We start from the raw sequence: 21483 nt of genomic DNA on the forward strand, positions 1-21483 counted from the left end.
ACACACACACACACACTCTAAAACCTCAAGGTTATGGTTTCTGACTAGCAATGTTATATATACGAAATCGGGTAGGTGCTGTAATGCCCGAGCAGTTGGTGAAGCGCCCAGCTGCAGCGGGCAGATACCGAATTAGCTTAGAATTTTATGTCATTTCAGCATCTGTCCTGGCTGGTCAACTGCCCACAAGCCACCTGGGTGAAGAAAAATTGTTAACATTCGAACCGCTGGATTCGAACCTAGAACTCGAACCTAGAACCGCCACGTGGGTACTTTGACCCATACATTTTTAAACTGCTTCGTTATGAAAATGAAAGACTACCTGAAACAACTCAAAAGTTTTTTTCATGAACATCATATCTAACATTTCAATAGAAGAAACACCATATTTATATGAAAAAATAAACATAAAAAGCGTTATTTTCAAAAGTAGTGCATGAACTACAAAAAACTGAAAAACTATATTAAAATAATCATTTCAAAATAAACTATAGTGTAAACAGGTGTAAACATGTATATGTATATAGAACATTGTAAAAACGATTTATTTATTTTTGTAAATAACATAAAAAAGTTAATATAAACACAACTTCCGGTATCGAAAGTGAAAGCGCTTTGTGCAAAACACTGTTCAATGGAGCTTCTGTAACATTTTTTTCTAAGAAGAAACAAGGATCAGGGGTCACAAATGGAGATTAGATAAAGGGGAATGCAGAACAGAAAATAGGAGGCACTTTTTTACAAGAGAATTGTGAGGGTCTGGAACCAACTCCCCAGTAATGTTGTTGAAGCTGACACCCTGGGATCCTTCAAGAAGCTGCTTGATGAGATTCTGGGATCAATAAGCTACTAACAACCAAACAAGCAAGATGGGATGAATGGTCTCCTCTCGTTTGTAAACTTTCTTATGTTCTTATGTTCTTAAGTGTTCGACCTGGCAGTTACACAGTCCACACAGAAAAAATGCTTCTCAATTTTTCCTGTGCATTTGCCTTTTCTCAACGGGTGCAGACCTCCAGTTTTATTGTCATTGCACTTTGCTACATGGCACCTTTTCCTCTTGCTCGTGCCAGCAGGTGAAGCACTGGGTGAAGACTGAGGGGCATTTGCAAGCAGCTTTTCCTGTTTCTGATCCAAATGTTTCAGCCAAAGCTCCGTGGCTAGCTGTAAAATGAATTCCCTCCTGCTGATGTTGATACCGGTGCATTCCCTGTACAATACACAGACATTTATGACTGTCAGGTCCAAAACATTGTAAAAAACAGCCACAGTCCATCTGCAAGAACCACCTTTTCTCTGGCTTCTTTTTTCCCATCGGTCCTGATGGCCACTGAGCTGTGTAAAGAGCTGAGAATCAGCATTTTTTTTTGTTTCTTGCACCTGTACACACTCAGGGTGGAACAGTCATTCTGCCTGAGCAGTGCAGTGGAGTACAGCGGTGCAGCCAAGGCTTGAGCAGATGGTGGTAGCTCGCGTCTCGCCTTGTTCACTGTTACTACAAGAGTTGTTTTTTTCTTCTTCAACTCCCTTGCCAAATGGAGTGAAGTGAAGAAATTGTCTGTGGTGACATTTCGTCCCTTCCCTAAGTATGGCTCCATAAGTTTGCTGTCTCCCAGTCTCTGACCAGCAGGGCGCATTTCATCCTTTCCCAGGTAAGGGAATCCATTCACCAGGTACTTAGAATCAACGTCCACTGCCAGCCAGAATTTTATTCCGAACTTGTCCGGTTTGTTGGACATGTACTATGTCCAGCGACACCGTGCTTTGGTGGGAAACAGCTGCTCATCCACTGTGATGTTTGCTCCTGGCTTGTAGCAGGCAATGCTGTTTTCAATAAAGCCATTCCAGACTTTGGAAGCCAGGGGAAATTTATGTCTCAAGTTGCAATCTCCTTGTTGCTCTCAGATCAAAACGGACAAATCTGAGAATTTCACGAAAGCGATTTCTAGACATTGTCTCAATAAAAAACAAAATTCCCCACTGTGTTGACCAGTAGCTCTCCAAGTACTGGCTTTCGCCCCTGTACGCACCACGAACATACAGGATTGCAATGGCCGATTGTAACTCCTCCACAAACAATGTCCAGGAATCATCATTTTTTTACCCGATGAGCCTCTGCTACTGTACAGCGTACAATGTGCAGTAGCATTGGCATATCGATCAGTAACAGGAACACACTGAGTGGGGTATCAATGGTACGTTTTGCGTACGGCACTGGACCTGATGTTTCAGTCAAAATATTTTCAGACGCTCGTCTTCCCACAGCCTCACGACCAGGATTTATAATGTTCCAAACAGTCCCGTCTTTCCCTGTCTCCTGAATGTTGCTTCCAGAAGCCGATGCAGCCGTTGTCGTTTGTGGTGCTGGTTGGCCAGAAGCTGGCGCTTGAGAACGGCAAAGCCACCCCTGGCACCACAGGTAATTGCCCGAAAGTGGAACCTCTCCCACGTCCACGAACTCAACTTCTGCACCTGGTAGAAGACCTGCTGGCAATTCTGTCGCATCGTCTTCGCTTTCACTCTCGGAACTACTCGTTTCTAGAACCCAGGAATGGTCGCTGTCATTGTCACTCAGATCCCCTACATCAGATGCATCTTCAGGCAGAGTGTGGAGCATTTCAAGCACCTCAATCTCCGTCTTTCAGCCATTTTACTGTACTCTTGTGATACTCAAGGATTAGAATACACATGTACGTGTACACAGCTACTTTGCGCAGGAATTGTGATGGATCTGGCTGCCGCATTGCTTGTACCTAGTGCTGTGTTTTGATAGTATTTCGTCACAGCACTGCCATTTCAAACCAAACAGCTTCCCGTTTGCAGCTGGCTTACCTGTAAAGTAGCTGCATGCTCTTCTGTTTGTACTGTTTTTGGCTCCACATCCTCTTCATTATAATCGCTGAGTGATAAGTTAGCATCACTGTCGCTGGTATCGAAATCCTTCGAACCAATTTCACGCCCGTTGCTCATTATATAAAGACCACGTACACTGCCATGTTTAGCTTTCACTAAAAACTATATAAACTATAACTAAACAAGTAAAACTAATAATAAATAAAACAATAATAATTTAAAACACTATATATATATATATATATATATATATATATATATATATATATATATATATATACACACACACACATACTGTAAAAGCTGAATGGCTTCCTGCAATATATCACAGCCTTCTGAACGGCCACAGCTACAGACTGGAATTGCTACATGACACGCAATTGGATAAAAATGTCCCTCCCCCAACTTTCATTGCACATTCCACAGTACTAGCACTGCTTTAGAGAATGAAACCTGAAACACTAGACTGAGAAACCGATCATAGAATAAAATGGGAAACTTGACGTATGCAGGTACAGCATGGTACTGTAAGTGGGTTTTCATTTGACGTGCGTACGTCATGGTGTTGAAGTGGTTAAGCGCAAAACCCGTTGCAATGTTTATTTAAATAACTTAAATATTTTCTGACAACGCTATAGCAACAGAACTAAACAAAATATCAATGCACAGTTTATTTTCATCATGGGTTAGATGGGGGGGGATTAAGAGTCCAGAATAAAATGTAACAATGTTTTATTTTATTCTTATTGCAGTAATACAATACAAATTTCTGCATTGTTTGAATGAGAGATCATTCAATATCAGCAAGAGACTATTAAGTTTAAACATGTAAGAGCCACCCAGTTAAATATAGGTACCTGAAACTCAGGAAGAACGCAGTGCCAAACCTAATTTATCATGGCAATGTTAATTAATCATTAATCAACAGCATAAAGTTTGTATTTTTCTTATTTAGAAATATGAACAACAATTTGACTCAGAAGAAAACGTTTCCTTATAAAAACTTTAGTTTTCATTCTGTAGAAAATATTTTTTACATATTCAAACAATATTATTTCATGTCTAACATTAGTTGACATCAGATCTCAGACAATTCGACAGCATTTCATTAAAATAAATAAATAAAAATAAATATAAACGATTCAGTTGGTCTAATGATTAAATTATGTTATTCGAATGACAACCTATGATTGAGAACTGCAATATATACCCAGATGATGAACACTGCTGTGTTACTTTCCATTAGCCTTTCATTTGTTACAACAGGGTGCACTAAAGTCTTTCTGTGGGCAGTCGGGCAGATGCCGAAATAACATAAAATGCTAAACTAATTTGGCATCTGCCTGCTGCAGCTGGGCACTTCGTCAACTGCCCGGGCATTATGGCAACTGTCGGATTTCGGCAACGGTCCATAACACACACACACACACACACATATATATGTATATATATATATATATATGTATATATATATATATATATATATATATATATATATATATATATATACACACACACACAGTTGTAGTCAAAAGTTTACATACCCCAATGGAAATTAATAATTTCTAGAATTTTCTCGAAAACAAAGAATTTTAGGAAAAATCTTTTGTAGCAAAAGTTTTGCTTTTGTGGATGAGGAAAACAAAGTTACAAGAAATAGATGTCTACAATTATTTATTTCAGCATTTTTTTTTGCAAAACTGCAAAAATGCTAATTAAAAAGTATTCATGCCCTTTGATGCTTTGATAGTATTGCCTACAAGGTGCTAGAAATTTCAATATGATAATGCAGAACCTACTTCTAGAAAAGTCTAGAAAATGCTGAACATGAACATTCTTAGAGTATAAAAGGATTAGGCATAGGATGATTGCTGTCATTACCAATAAGTCAATATGGGAAAAAGTAAAGAGCTATCTGAAGAATTATTTATTGTCATAAAGCTGGAGAAGGATACAAGAGGATTTACAAGCATCTGAGTATCCCAATTTCAACTATTGTTTCTATTATCAATAAGACTCACGGTTAGGGGTCTACTCAATTCGTGATTTTGCGGAAATCGTGAAATACAGGATTGTCCGTGAAATTAACCTTCAAAGTATTATTCAAAATAAAATGTGAATTACTAATAAAATAGTTTTAAAACTTCTCTGTGGTCACTGCGATGCAAAAGCAGGTCAGTGTGATGCAAAGACACTTTACTTCCTTCTTTATGTGGCCATGTTATAATTAAATCTAATCACTGGCTTGCTGAATGAGTGTCAGTCTACTTTGTATGACGTAACGTTACAGTACATGCAACATCAGTTTGGTTGAACTTTAAAACATATCAAAGGCGGCATTACTTAAAATAACCGGAATATGATGGACAAATCCAAAAAATCTAAATACGTTTCAGCTCAGGAGCGTGTGAAGCCGTTCCCAACAGGAACCTTACATGCAGACGGCGGTAAATTGTTTTGCTCATCTTGCAATGTGACTACAGATTTTTCAAGAAAAAGCACAATTGATTGCTATATTGCTTCAGAATCACATATTAAACGTAAATCTACTGCAGAAGCTACTGCCCAAAATAAAAAGCAATTTACTTCTGAAAATGCGATGTACTTGAATAAAGCTTTTTCTGATGTGCTGCATGGAATGATGCCGAATGCAATTCACCTTACCTGCAATGCACATATTCTTTCCTTGGCTAGTGTTGTCTGGCGTACAAGTTTCCCTGATGTGTATATCCTGGTTTCTTCTTTTAAAAAAACATTTAAGCATTGCCCAAGTCGTAAATTACTATACCGGGAGTCAACTGCCAATCAAAGTGACAAAGTACCTGCAGCAATGTCGCTTCCACCGGAACCAGTGATTACGAGGTGGAATTCATTTAAGAATATACAGGACCGGGCTCCCGAGTGGCGCATCCAGTATAGGCGCTCCACATGGAGTGCGGGATGCGCTCTATAGTCTGGACGTCACAAGTTCGAGTCTAGGCTATTTCACAGCCGACCGTGGACGGGAGCTCCCAGGGTGCGCCGCACAATTGGCCGAGAGTCGCCCGGGGGGAGGGAAGGTTAGGTCGGCCAGGGTGTCCTCGGCTCACCGTGCACCAGCGACCCCTGTAGTCTGGCCGGGTGCCTGCGGGCTTGCCTGTAAGCTGCCTGAGAGCTGCGTTGTCCTCCGACGCTGTAGCTCTTGGGTGGCTGCATGGTGAGTCCGCATTGTGAAAAAAAGCGGTCGGCTGATGGCACACGCTTCGGAGGAAAGTGTGTGTTCGTCTTCGCCCTCCCGAGTCAGCGCATGGGTGGTAGCGGTGAGCTGAGCTTAAATAATTGGCCATTCTAAATTGGGAGAAAATAATAAAAAAAATAATTGGCAACGACTAAATTTATAAAAAAAATAAATTAAAAAAAAAGAATATATAAGACTACCAGCAATTTGTTTGTGATGAGCTTGAAATCACACCAGGCACACAGTATATGTACAATATATGTAAAAATAATATTTAAACCAATTGGAGGACAAAGGAACACAGAGCTTTACTTCAGTTCATTTCAAACTCAAACTTAGTAGCAAAGGTTCACTTTCTTCAAATCACTGGGAAACATTTCTGACAAATCAGTAAAGGGATGCCCCAGCTGACTAGCATTTGGTTCCAATATTTAAGAAGCAAAATAAGGCAGAACTGTGAATTTACAGACCCACTAGTCATTAGAGCGTCTGCATGGATTCATAAGACAACCGTGTCTCACAAACCTCGTAGACTTGTCTGAGAAGGTTACTGCAGGGATGGGCGCAAACAGAGCAGACCATATTCAGATGGCCTGCTTACGAAATGTCTTTGTATCTCTGAAAATATTAGAATACGCGCTTCAAAAATATACATATTTTTTAATGAGCAAGTGTGATACAAGTGGATCCATTTTGTTGAAATGATGAATGAGTGCCAATCATTAAATGGAAACTTAACCCTTTGGTTATTTTCAAAGAAGGTTCGCTGGAGGATCACATTATTTCGAGAGGTTTTTACTGCACCCGTGTTTCCCACCGATTCAGTATTTTCTAAAGATGCGGAAAACATGGCGGGACTCTATCTGCTGTTTTGGTTCATTAATTCTTCTTTTGGTGGAATGCATAATGATCCGTATCTATTTTCTAAAGACGAAAGTGGTGGATAATGGAAACTTACAGCAGTTAGCTTTCCGCCTGCTTCAGCACTGTCAATACGACTACCTGCCAGTAAAAAACAGTGACAGCAAGTCAGACTGGCATTCAACGTGGATCTTATGTTAGAAGCAGTTGTGTGTCTGTCTGTGTGTTACGATCCCAAGCTGAAATACAATCCCATTGCAATGCACACAATTCTCTTTACCACAAGTTGATCTGAAGAAGATCCAACCATCCCCTCGTGTCAAAGTGAGACTAATTGGAATTATTCTCCAGGGTAGCCCCAAATGTGTCAAACTATAGGCTACTTTGGAAGATTACAAATGAAATAACAAACTAATAAATAAATAAATAAATAAATAAATAAATAAATAAATAATAAAAACCTTAATCAGACGATGCTGAAGTTGTTACATGATACAGTGTACACATTGCTTTGCAGTTCAGATATGCGTTGGGCATAGAAATAAAAACTTGAACAAGGAAAATATGCTTTCTGTACAGTGCAGAATAAAGTAATAAACTTGGATAGGTGACTACAACAGACTGTTTTTTAACTTCAGTTTCAAGTAGGATTTATAATTGAGTGTTTAAAGTTGTGGATGAACATACAACAAATTCAATACATTCCTTAAAGTACTTTAGCTTTCATTTCTCCTCAGGGACCGTCTTCAGTTTAACAATACAGTGTTCAGTATTTCGATGCATATGCGCTATTTGATCATTTTGTTTTAGCACTGTTACTTTTTTTTAGTGCATATTTATGATTTTGGAATGTTTTGATATTATGCTTGTTGCAATACTGACTTAACAATTAAACATTACTTAGCCCACTTTAGTACTTTATAAATAAATAAATCGGATGGTTTGATGATTGTATTTAAAAGCATGTCAGCAATGGGTTTATTTATTTATTTCTTTATTTATTACTTTTTAAATTTTTATTTCCAAAGTATAATTTGACACATTTGCAGCTCCCCTAAAAATAATTCAAACTAAAGTCCGAATTTACGAAAGGGCACTAAATTTGGAGTTAGGGCGCACGTAAGAAGTGAGCCTAACGTGTGGAATAAACTAAATTTACTGCCCCATTTACTAACAGAGAACGCATTAAATTACGTGCACAGTATTTGGCTAATTTACATACCATACCGTGCACGCTACATGTATTGTGTGCAGTAATTTAATGTGCACGATAATGTCAGAGACTTACCCGTGACCACCGTGATATCAAAAGCCCCAGCGCCCCAGCAGTCCTGGCATATCTTTTGGTCAGTAGCTTATTGTGAAGGTGGAGGTGGCTTACATTGACCAAAAATGAGCGATCAACAGACACAGCACTCAGCAGGGGACAGGCAGAGGCAACGTAAAGTGAAACTGCACTGCTTACCTTTTAATTTTAACATTTATTCCTTGTCTGATGTAAAAAAACTCTCCTTTCTCCTTAAACACTAGAACTGCCGAGATTTCGGACTACATACAACCGCCGCACCCGCAACATGTGCGGCTCCATTTTAAAACTGCATATGAAAATGAAAAACAAACAATCGGATACAACTTAATATTTGTATTTATGAACATCATACATAACATTTCACAGCAGAAACACCGTATTTACATTGAAAATTAAACTTTTTTTTTCTTTCAAAAAGAGCAGATATACATAAACATGAAAAACTGTAATAAAATAAACTTTACGCAATAAACTTCTGTGTAAACAGGTGTAGAAAGCTGTATGCACATATAAAATTATAAAACATAAATAACTAGTTATAAAAATAGCATAAAACAAAAATATAACATAACTTATGCAACATGAAAGTGCTTTGAGTGAAACAGAGTTCAAAGGCTGTCTGTCTGTTCAGAGTTCTATTACAGCTTTCTAAGTACAATCTACACAGAAAACACGCTTTTCAACTGTACCAGCGCATTTGCCACAGACTTGCCTTTTCACAACGGACGCAGACATCAAAAGTTCTGTTTTTATTGCATTTAACAAGTTGGCATTGTCTTTTATTCCGTGTGCCAGTGGGTGCAGCGCCGGCTTTCGTGTCTCTCATCAAAATGTTTCTGCCGTAGCTCCAGGGCTAGCTGCAAAAAGACTATATTGCCGGTGCACTCCTTGTACAAAACCAAAGCGCTGATGGCTTTGATCCAAAACATTATAAAAAACAGACACCTACCACCTTTGACAGAATACAGCCGTGCCATTTGATCCAGTATATCCACACAGTACTTCGTTGCGTTGTAAAATGCAACAGTCTCTGGCTTTCATTTAGCATCAGTCCTGATGGCCACTGATCTGCGCAGAGCTTGGAATACGCACATTTCTTTTTTTGGACCGTCACACTCAGGGTGGCAGTCTTTCTGCCTGAGAAATGTAGTGTAAGTAATATATGATGTGTAGAACGACTTTCATCAGTGTTTCAAGCACAGGATTATAATATGTTATTTCACAATGACATTGATTTTATTACAAAGCCCAGACTAAATTGTCGGCTATATTGTATTGATTTCAATATGCCGCAAAAACTGCAGGTTTGGCGGTTGAAGAAGCAAGTGCTTAACTTATTCATTTTTACGATTCTGCAGCTGAAACACCGTATGGGTATTTAGTTCAAATATTTAGTCACACTTAAGAACAGACATGCACGAGATATTCACATACGCAGAGATATTTCAATTTGAATTGCAAAAGCCGTGAATTGCAAAAGCGGCTATGGCGGTGCTAGTGTTAATACATACGGCCCGCCCATTAGTTTTTAAAATTACACTGATCTACTGTATTGTTTTGGAATTCTTTTAAACAACCCACCTCTATATATAACACACGTATTCAACATGTGCAGTCTGCATTGTATGAGTGACATCACTATTAAGCCAATCACAGCTCACAGAGGTAGTAAACTAGCCAATCAAATAGCACACAGGATTCATTTCCTCACGCACACAGCACACATAATTTTTATTAGGATAGCGAGGCGAAGGCTTGTTTAACTATTTATTTTACTTTGTGTAAAATTTTAAATCAGTAGCAAAAAGTAGTTGGAGAGGTCACAGAAGCGAAAAGTGGAGGCGGAACACAGAAGATTCCAAAATCGTTTTCCAGATGATTATTTGTTCAATGAATAATTTTGAAGCAAGGCAATACGTCTGATTTGCAGTGCAACAGTTGCAGTTATGAAAGATTATAACATACAACATCACTATGACACGCTGCACAAAGCAACGTATTTTGAGTTTAGTGGAAATAAAAGAAGCTATGGAGTCTCATCTAAAGGTTTTTCTGAAAATGAGAAGAAAAAATGAGTGCTGTGGATTCCATGAACAACAGAACCACAGGAAAGGACTTTCTTTTTAACTTTAAGAAGCCATGGAATGTGCAGACATACCTTGGTAGAAACTAGCTGGGATTACACCATATGACTGGACAAAAGAGTGGACTGGCTAGTAGCAGTGCTGGAAAAAATAAAGAAAAATGCAGAAGTACCAATTTCCTTACACTGGATTCTGCATCAACCGGCATTATGTGGAAAAGTTACAGAATTAGAACACGTAATGGCCATTGTTATCAAGTGTGTGAGAAAAGAAGTCAAGTGTCCTGACAGAACTCATTCAAAGTGGTACATTTCAAAGTGGTACTGTTTACTGTTTCGCATTTTCACAGCTTGTCAATATCTTTTTTTTCAGTGCTGTTAAAAATGTTATATTTTGGAATACAAGTTAAATAGTGAGGCTTAGCATTGTATACTCTGACAACTTTTTTTTTACTGTTTGAGAATTCCATTTAAAGTAAAATACTCTTCTCTTTCCTCCATTATATTACATTTGTGATACTGAATTTTTGTATTAGTGTTCTAGGAAAGCTGCTTCTAGTTACTGTGTGTTGTGTAAAGTAGTATATTTGAGTATATTGGCCTACATACAATGTATATAGACATTTTCACGTACATTACAATGTGTGTGTGTATATATATATATATATATATATATATATATATATATATATATACACACCCCCTAAACTCTTAATGAAAAAAAAAACACAATAATTAACGGTTAAATTACTTTTTAATTTCTAGGTGCCAGCAGGGAACACTGTATTACTGTACATTAAAGCATCATAGTATGTCACCTACTATATTAAAAATGCAAATGGGAAAAGAAAATATGTACAGTACAGTACTTTCAGTATTGAACAACAGTCATTGCAGTTTATGGTAGCTGGGAAAGGGTAAATTACCTTTTTTATTTCAGTCTGCTTTATTGCCCTTGTTTGTTTAATTTGGCCAACGTGACTCTGTCACGTTCGCAAGCAAAATGAGTGCAAGACAGAAATGTGTAGTTCATTTTAGGTTTGAGTTAGGACTTTGGAGTTTACACTAGTTAAACCAGGCACAGACCATAATAACAGTGAGAAAATTAGAGAATCAGAGAGCGATGGAGAATCCGCCATTAAGCAGTACATACCTTAGTGTTCCTGTTTCTTGTGGCTTAAATAGGCAGATAGCTTTGCTAGGCAGGAGAAAATAGGAGAAGAGCAGCTCCAGCTCCCGAACTCAACTTTAAAGTTAACATTTCACAGGCGGAAGCGAAAGCTGTGTGGGTTAGTATTTAGAGGCTTAGCCTCGAGGAGGTGATGATGGCCTGCGGCCAGGAGAGCTTGTTTTGAACTGTTAGTGGCCTGCGGGCCAGGGCAAAGGACGGGGTCCGGACTTTATACTGCAAAAACCTCGTACTGCGGAGGTCGGCCCCATGGGCCCCCGGGACCCCCTGAAAACATAGAAATCCTCTGACTGCGGAGAATCCTTGGAGGCGCGGCCTCGTGGACCGGGCCATGCCCTCAGAGGACGGAAAGCTTCATAACCTGGAAAGAAGGAAAAAAGAGAATCCCTGTCTCTAGGAGCCGCCCTCAAAGAGGTGAGGCAAGTCCTCCAAGGCCAGGCACTGGAGTGCAACCGCAGGGGTGTCTGTTAGTATTTGGTTTTAATATTTTATGAATTGTAGATGACCAGCACTCTTACTGGTACAGTGAGAAAGAAACAATAGAGTCTCTGGGTGAGACAAGAAATAGCGCATAAGCTGCAAAAGAACAGTGTGGCCGGTGGTCCCCTCTGACCCGCTGTGGCGAGGACCCCCCTTTTAACGAAGGCATGAGTAGCTGTGGCTTACTCAAGGCCGGAGAAGTGACACTCACTAACCCCCCAAGAGGATGGACCACCGGCTCCCAGCAGGACCGCACCTGTGAGGACAAACAAAAGACCGCGTGCTAATGCGCAACAAAAAACAGCGAAGAAGGACAAACAAGACAAACAAGGACATATGTGCGACCCTCCGCTCCGTGGACAGGAAAAAACCCCTTTGTTAGAAGGAAACCTCTGGTGGTCCTGGTGGGAGGGATGCCCCACTCCGGGCATACTAGCAATTGATTGGTAAGCTGCTGAGATGTCTGTAGGAGAACAAATGTAGTAGTGGACTGCTGCTGATGTCCAGCGAATCACAGTTTTTCTATGGTGATGACCAACATTGGCTTTTGCTGCTGATGAGGCTGCACCGATCCTGAATGAATGTGGGGTATAGAACTGGGGAGTTAGACCTGCTTTGGAGATGAGAAAAGAAAGGTGAGTGGTGAAGCAGTGTCTTGTAATGACATTACGGGAACAATCAATAAACAGGGGATCTAGGGGACTAAAGGGGTTTTTGACAGATAGGAACCTGGTCAAGGAAGCTTAAGGGCAGAGAAGGGAGTTTATCTGGTATAATTTAATAAATTGTCCTTGACGAAGCTGGTCAGTCTTGGATTAGCGAAGGAACAGAATACAATGATTATCAGGAATTATTGAACGGTCACAAGAACAAATACCTATGGCTGGGAAACTGGATAGTGATGGTACTGTGAATTCTGCACTTCTTAGAAATCCAAAGAAAGCTGACAGGCACATAGCTTCCATCACCAGGTCATCAAATGGGTTGAAACACCCTGAGAGCAAAATTTAAATTAGTTGGGAAAGGATGTCTGTAGATATGGGTAGTCTGGATGGAGATGACGGGGGAAGGCTCTTGGAAATTCCTCCGAGTGTGAGGCGCACTGCTGGGATAGAGAGAATTGTCATTGAGGAGATGGACAAGCTGCGATAATGAAATTGAATATCTGAGATACAGTGCCTTGCATAAGTATTCACCCCCCCTTGGACTTTTCCACATTTTGTAGTGTTACAATCTGGAATTAAAATGGATTTAATTGGGATTTTTACCATTTGATTTACACAACATACTTAACACTTTGAAGGTGCAAAATATTTTTTATTGTGACACAAAAGTTAATTAAACAAAAAAAAAGACATTTGTTGGTTGCATAAGTATTCACCCCCGAGTCAATACTTGGTAGAAGCACCTTTGGCAGCAATTACAGCTGTGAGTCTTTTTGGGTAAGTCTCTATCAGCTTTGCACATCTGGATCTTGCAACTTTTGCCCATTCTTCTTGGCAAAATTGCTCAAGCTCTGTCAAGTTGGATGGGGACCGTTGGTGAACAGCAATTTTCAAGTCTTTCCACAGATTCTCAATCGGATTGAGGTCTGGGCTTTGACTGGGCCATTCTAAGACATTCAGGTTCTTGTTTTTAAACCACTCCTGTGTAGCTTTGGCTGTGTGTTTATGGCCATTGTCCTGCTTGAAGGTGAACCTCCGCCCCAGTCCCAGGTCTCTTGCAGACTGAAACAGGTTTTCCTCTAGAATTTCCCTGTATTTGGCTCCATCCATCTTGCCCTCAATCCTGACCAGTTTCCCAGTCCCTGCCAATGAAAAGCATCCCCATAAAATGATGCTGCCACCACCATGCTTCACCGTGGGGATGGTGTTCTCAGGGTGATGAGCAGTGTTGGCTTTGCGCCACACATAGCGTTTTGCGCTAAGGCCAAAAAGTTCAATTTTGGTCTCATCAGACCAGAGAACCTTTTTCCATGTTTGCTGTGTCTCCCACATGCCTTTTAGCAAAATCCAAACAGGATTTGATATGGGTTTTTTTCAGCAATGGCTTTCTTCTCGCCACTCTTCCATAAAGCCCAGCTTTGTGGCGCGTCTGGGTTATAGTTGTCCCAGTTTCTCCCATCTCAGCTGTGGATCTCTCCAGCTCCTTCAGAGTTACCATTGGCCTCTTGGTTGCTTCTCTGACTAATGCCCTCCTTACCTGGTCACTGAGTTTTGGTGGACGGCCTTCTCTAGGCAGTGTCGCGGTTGTGCCATATTCTTTCCATTTTTTAATAATGGATTTAACAGTGCTCTGGGGGATGTTTAAAGTTTGGGATATTTTTTATAACCCAACCCTGATTGGTGCTTCTCCAGAACTTTATCCCGGACCTGTTTTGATAGCTCCTTGGTCTTCATGATGCTGTTTGTTTAGATATGCTCTCTAACAAACTCTAACAAACAATTCTGGAGCCTTCCAGAAATAGGTGTATTTAATCTGAGATCATGTGGCACTTTATTTGCACACAGGTGGACTCCATTCAACTAATTATGTGACTTATGAAGGCAATTGGTTGCACCAGAGCTTATTTAGGGGTGTCACAGCAAAGGGGGTGAATACTTATGCAATCAAGACTTTTCAGTTTTTTATTTGTTAATAATTTTGAAAAATATGTAGATTTATTTCCCCACTTCGACATTATGGACTATTTTGTGTAGATCAGTGACAAAAAACCCTAATTAAATCCATTTTAATTCGGCACTGTATAGGATTTTATGGATGCTGGTGAAAGATGAAGAATGTCTTGAGCATGGATGACATGCTTACTGTCTGCCAAAGCGTGCGTTTCAAATTTCTGTTTGTGATTGGGATATTTACTGTCATTTGTGAGAGGTTCAACCTTGAACTCTTCTGATTGGACAACGCACGACTTTTACACTTTACAGTCCAAACGGACACACAACGTGACGTAACACTGAATGACAGACGTGAAGTACGGCCTGACAGCGGTAGGGGAAAGGAAAAAATTATTAAAAAATTAACTATTTGTTTTGGTGCCCTAATTTGTCTAAACGGCAGAAAACTGTTGATGAACCGTCTGAAGACAATAAGCTAGCAACTACCACCGGCAGTCCTGCGCCAGTCAAACAGTAATTAAATTTGTCAGGACTTGTGAGATTAAATAAAATGGTTTGCTTTGCTTTGAACACAAAATGTTAGTTAACAAAAATGAACAACCATAAGTACGAATTAAATTATATAGTTATTTTTATGTATTAACATAATGTGAAATTGAAGTCTGATGTGCATTGTTAAAAAAGTCCTTTGCTTTGTATTTCCATTTTTGTTTTTAATCGGAAGTGTATTTAACTATTTTGCACAACAGTGTATTTGGTTATTGGATTTTCTGTTAAAAAAACGTCAATTCACGAATAAGAAATCAAGTTGCCAATTGCATTACTCACCTTTAAAAAAGTTACCATTTTCATCCTCTCCCGAAAAAAAATTCTGGCTACGCCACTGCTGCTAGGATTTATTATTTAAAAATAATAAATAATAATGTTTTTCGTAAGTGGGTAGAGAATATGTAAGTGTGCAGTTTATTTCAAACTTTCAAGCCTTAATAACAACCAAAGAGTGTCTAAGTCCCTTTACTGTTATATTTGTTCTCGTGTGAGACTTTCACTTTTTCAGTCAACGAAAATATGAATTTGTGAATTTCATGTAGCCCTGTTAAAATGGCAAAAAGAGAGCTACGTCTGGAGTTTTTCTACAACAAAAAAGCTAAACCACCAACGCCAGGCGACATCAACAGAAGCCGAACCTGACTCTTCTGTAGTTCAGAATGTTATTAACAGCACGAGAGTGTGACGATACTTCCATTTCAAACACTCAGCTTAGTGCAGGTGCAGCTGTCGATAAAAAAGACCCTTGCCTGTAAAGTGTTGTTTGCAGCTCTCTTGATTGTGACAATGGCGTAGAACTGTTTGTGATGAAAGATCTGGTAATGTTAGAAAGCTAGCTTAATGTTTACATAAAAATGGTTAAAATTGGGCATCGGGTTTGAGCACGGAAAATTCAAAGACTGGAAATTGCTTGCGCTGAAAGGTCTTAGAGGGGGGGGGGGGTATAAAGAGAAAATCATTAAGGAGATGGAGCAGGAAGGGGACCCGATATGAGTTAAGAAGAATCCAGCAGAGCGCTTCAGAGAGAGAATCAAAAATCTTCGAGCTGCTGCGGCAGCCGAAGGAGAGTTGAGTGGCGAAGTAGAATTGGTCCTGCCCCGCACCATGACCTGCTATTTTTATGAATTTGATGGCATGTAAAACTGTAATGTAATGAAGGGAGAATTGCTCCTGGGGAATTAGGGCATTGATACTGCTTGTAGAGCTGCCTCTTGGGGCTGACAGGTTGATAATTAAACATTTTTTCCGGAGATTTTCCAGGTGGCAATTCCAACGGGATTGATTCTAAAGGAAGGAAAGGGTGGAGCAGAGAAGGTGCCGACCATGAAACCTTTGTCCACTTCGGCTCGGATTAAGGATGGGATGACTTGGGGCTCTGAAATAGCTGATCAGAGATTGTTTGATGAATGTGAGATAGATGGGATGATGTGCAAACCTATAGAAAATCCGTACTAGAGGCCATTAATAAGATAGGTGATGAATTGGGATGCTGCTGGAGTGCGTTGGCAAGAGCTGGGATGCAGATGGGGGTAGAAACTAACAGTTTTGATTGTCATTCGAGGATGACTGGACAAATAGATTTTGAGTGTGCGTCCCCACAGTAACTGCATGAGTGGAGGAATCTGCATTGAGGGTGAGTACAAAAGTTATTATTAAAGTTATTGCAAATTTGTTTGAATCCGGAGAAATTGATGGGGCGGCCGTAAACATCTTTTGACTGGGATCTGCTGATGGGGAGAAGCTGAATTGGGGCCGTTATGCGGTCTCTGAATCTGGGAGGGGTAGCTGGAGGTCTGGAGGATGAATGGGCAACCGCTGTTTTTGGGCATAGAGCTGTTGAGTGAGTGGCAGAGGCGCACTCTGCATGCATTGGCCCGAAGGCCACTGCAAATACGATTGAAGTGATCATTGTCTGGGGAAGACCAAAAAAAATTATGCATGAAATATGATCCGCCGACAGATAAAACGGAGGATCACGTTAGAAAATGGGCAGATATTTTTTTAACGGATTAACAGGAGGAAAATTTCTGTGGATTTTGCCATTTCCACCGAAAATGAAACCCCTTTCGAAAATCGGGCCCAATACCTTGATATCTCATTAGTGCAGTTGCACATCATTTATCATCAATTTACTACCATCTGTTTTTCATTTTACCCCCCAAAATGTGTCTTCAGTGTTGACTGACAAGAGCAATATGATATTTCATTGGATATCAGTCTTGGCAGTCACTATTTTTGTGTATATTTAAGTGTATATTCCACCAAGTCATTCAGTATGGGAGGTAACTGAACCCATTTGGGATACAACTTGACATGTAGTATACTGTTTGCATATTTCTGAAGTTGCCCATATCAGCACATATATTAATTCTTGCACATATTCATGTACTACATGTTTTTCTTAGATATTTTGGTTAGGGATAACACAGCAGTATCACTCGGATCTTGTGAATCACAGACTCAGCATTTTGAATAGTAAGAGTGGGAAGGGGTTTCATTTATAGATGTCATATTACATGTATCAGCATTAATGTAATCTTGCCAAAAGGGATGTTATGTATGTCAAAAGCTGTCAGGTTGGGTCTTCCAACACCCCGAAATATGAGTGGTTTAGGAGTTAAACTGTGCCCATCACTTCTGTGATAGTGGAGCAGAGTGAGACTCTTGTTCTTGCTTAACAACCTTCCTCAACTCCACTTCCCTGAGACTTTGGCCAGCTTAAAAACAAGTCAAAATGATAACCAGAGGGCAGATGGGAGCCCATTGCTGTGAAAAGGGGAAAGCTGGTATCCAGAAATGTTTTTAAAGTCTGACTGATAGATACTGCTCTTAAGGTATTTCACACTGGCACTACATACAAAACAAAGATAGAAAAAGATTTGACCAATCACTACTACCCTTCACAAAAAAGGCAGCCAAATCACAGCCCAAAAAGCAAAGCATATCATGCAGCCTCCATGAGTTAGTCCCAAACCAGTTCAAAACACTTCCAAGGGGTCTTTGCAGAAAATGCCCTCGCATTCAAAATAAACCCAAAAGAAAAGAAAGCAAATGTAAAATAAACTGAATTAACAAATACAGAAAATAAAAAGACTGGGGGATAAGGGTTGGATGTTGAGAAATAAACTAAATTAATGAGGAAAGGGATTTGAAAATAATACCTAGGCATATCCGAATCAAGAAACTGTCTGCAAAAACACAAAACAACATTCTGTTAGTGGAAGTGGAGGAAAAATGTCAGCAACAGCAATTTCTATAGGTAGTCCATCACAGAACTGAGCAGCAGCCCATCTCAACAGGGAGAAAGCATATAGTACAGTAGCACCTTGTTGTTTACCCATCCCACGTGACTGAAAAGAAGGCACCTTTTCATCATGGCGGTAAGGAGCTGGGCTGAGCCAGACTCCTTCAGAAATAAGGTTCCTTTCACTCAGCCAGTCTGCAGGGAATGGAAAAGTGCCATGATGATAGAGCTACTCAGCATCTGTACTGCTCATTTAAGGCCTTTCTTTGTTTGTTTGTTTTTCTTTTGCAACAAAAAGCATGCCTGAAGCTTGGAGTATTGGAGTCCCAGGCAGGGGATTAAACATTCACTGCAAAGCAGCATGGTTGAAGTGGTCAGAAAGGAGGTCACTTGGAAATAAGCTTTTTGATTCTAATTAAGTCAATCCTTTCAGCTTTCTGTAAAGTAGCACTGCACTGTAGGCTCATTAGAAGTCTTTTTTATTTAACCAGGATACATATCATCTGTTTAGTAATGTGCTTGTGGACAAAAGAAACTGACAAGGTCAACGTAAGAACATTTATGAACGAGAGGAAACCATTCGGCGCATTAATGCTCATCCGGTTCCTAGTAGCTGATTGATCTTAAAACGTTGTCAAGTTGGGTTTAAAGGACCCAGTGATTCTGCCTCAACAATTTGACTAGGTAGCCCATTCCATACCCTCACCACTCTCTGTGTGAAGAAGTGTCTCCTTCCCTCTGTCATTAGTCTATCTTCACAGAATTTCCTCTGGTCTTAGTTTCTGTATTATGCTTAAAGTAATGGTTTGGGTTAACTATGTCATCTCCTTTTAAGATTTTAAACACTTCAATCATATCCCCCTAATTCTGCTTTGTTTTAAGCTAAGCAGATTCAGTTCTTTCAGCCTATTTTCATAGCTCATTCCTTCAAGTCCTGGGATTTGTTTGGTTGCTCTTGTTGGACTCTCCCGGGTCACTTTGGTGCTGTGGTCACCAGAATTGGACACAGTACTTTAAGTGCAGTCTCACCAGTGCATTATACAACCTCATCATAACCTCAGTGTGTTTGTAATGAATTACAGCAATGAGCTTTATGTTAGCAACACTGAAGAACACTTGGAACCAACTACAGGGACCACTTACATCCTATGCAACAGAAGGGTGTACCCTGTGGTCCTGAAGTCAAGGGTAGATGTGGTAGCTGAGAAAAACTGAGAGTGCAAAGAGGGGAGAGTGCAAAGAGGGGAATTCTGGTATGAGGCAGTCCTCAAGAATCAGTAGTAATAGTAGATGTGTGTTGCTACTCTCTTTTGTTGCTCAAACATTACTTTTTTGAATCACCCCTATAATAGTTAGAACTTAGAGAGTAGGGGGATGAAAACCAAAAGTTTACAAATGACGAGAACGTTGCTCTGTCTGATGAAAAGGCAATTACACAGGGGTGGGAAAATGGAGGAAGAGACACAGAGAAGGGAATTCCTCACCTCAATATGTGCATCGGTTTTCTAGCAGAATTTAGATTTAGAATTTGTTTAATTAATCTTGAAATTGTTTTTTTTTGTCTTAATCCTTTCAAATGTTCAATTCAGTCGGATAATAAAAACACACTTTTTAGAGGGGATACTCTTGTACTTTAGCTGTTTCTCAGTGACCTCCTTGATCCTGACAGATAAAACCACTTTTTTTTTTGCAAAGCAGCAGCTGCTGGGGGAAAGGGGGTAGGAGGGTCAGGGATTGAAAAAAAGATGTTCCATTCCAGCTGCAGAACTGTATGACCCACTTCATTCTAGCAGCATTCTGGTTATTTTTTTTCATACGAATGATAAAATGTCAAGTAATCTGTAACAGAATACAAATTCTACCGTAATTTCCTGTTTATAAGTTATATTCATGTACAACACCTAGGAATCAAAATCCAGAAACAGAATTAACCTTCAATGGGAAGAAATGCAGGTACAAGCCACACGCATCCAAATCAAATTCTGGACATGTTAACCATAGACAAAAACAGGCCTGGATTCCTACTCTGGGGTTTTGAACCATATAATAATATTGGTTTGCTATATATTCTTATTAAGTGTTCAATAGCTAGAACAAGGGGTTGTTAGGCTTTGAGTGTGGCTTTGAGTAGGATTGGGTAGCTCAGTGTTTAGAGTGTTGGTCTGCAGTGTGGATGGTTGTGGGTTTGAGTAGCTTAGTAGTTAGACTGCTGGGCTGCAGTAAAGAAGGTAGTGGGTTTGAGTAGGTCAGTCGTTCGCGAGTTGAGCTGCAATTCCTAGTTAATGGATTGAAGTACCGGTAGCTCAGTGGTTATAGTGCCCAACTCAAGCCAATGCACCTATATAAAAGTATATGTTAAGCTATAATCAGAAAAACACGGCATTTACAGTTTAGCATTTAGCCCAGTTAGGGTATAAATTCACCCTGTATGGCTACTGGCAAAAGCGTTGGCACATTATTAGAAAGCAACAATGACTCAAAATCTAGGACAGTAATTTAAACAAACACTGACTATTGAAAATATCATTCACATATATTTCAGTTCTGTGTGGCATAGTGTGGTAAAGGTATATAAATCCAGTAACTTCTCATTTTGGATCTCTGTTTATTATATAATTAGGGCTTCTGCTTTTCGGTTTTTATTAATTGTATTTTTCGGTGCTTATTCTTTAGCTATTTTCTGGGCTTTCGTTTTGATATACTGTATGAAATTATGTTTCAGGTTACTTTCTAAAATGCTTGAGCGTTTTTTTTTTCTGTCAAAATATGTATAGTAACTCGACAGTACTTGAACACTTAAGTTGTACCTTCTTTCCTTTACTGTCTTCCACAATGAAATCCCTATGGTCACGGGTACATTCTTCTGGGGTTTGTGTGTGTAGGCATTTTTGTAATTCTGTTTTAAATCCTCTGTATCTTAACTGTAATCCATCTTTAAATCCCGCTAACAAGCCTCCATTCCTGATTGAAATCTTGTTTTAAATCTCGCAAGTGGAGTCTCCAATAGAAATGTAGGAATGTGCTGTCACTCAGTAGTTGGGGCGGGTTTAAAGTATTCAGAACGAATCAATGAAGATACA

General features: G+C 39.7%; 1 protein-coding gene across 23 annotated transcripts in view; it reads right to left on the bottom strand.

The window, feature by feature from the left end:
• LOC117417009 (kinesin-like protein KIF1A) overlaps window positions 1–21483 on the bottom strand; it is a 175932-nt gene that overhangs the window by 37951 nt on the left and 116498 nt on the right. For 13 of the 23 annotated variants that reach the window (XM_059034638.1, XM_059034637.1, XM_059034628.1 and 10 more), the window contains one exon: window positions 18321–18347. The exons of the other annotated variants lie outside the window; for them this stretch is intronic. In XM_059034638.1, the coding sequence (XP_058890621.1) occupies window positions 18321–18347 (27 nt within the window). The remainder of the gene's footprint in view (window positions 1–18320; window positions 18348–21483) is intronic. 23 annotated transcript variants of the gene reach the window in all.

The sequence above is a fragment of the Acipenser ruthenus genome, chromosome 12 (assembly GCF_902713425.1).
Source record: "Acipenser ruthenus chromosome 12, fAciRut3.2 maternal haplotype, whole genome shotgun sequence".
NCBI classification, from domain to species: domain Eukaryota; kingdom Metazoa; phylum Chordata; class Actinopteri; order Acipenseriformes; family Acipenseridae; genus Acipenser; species Acipenser ruthenus.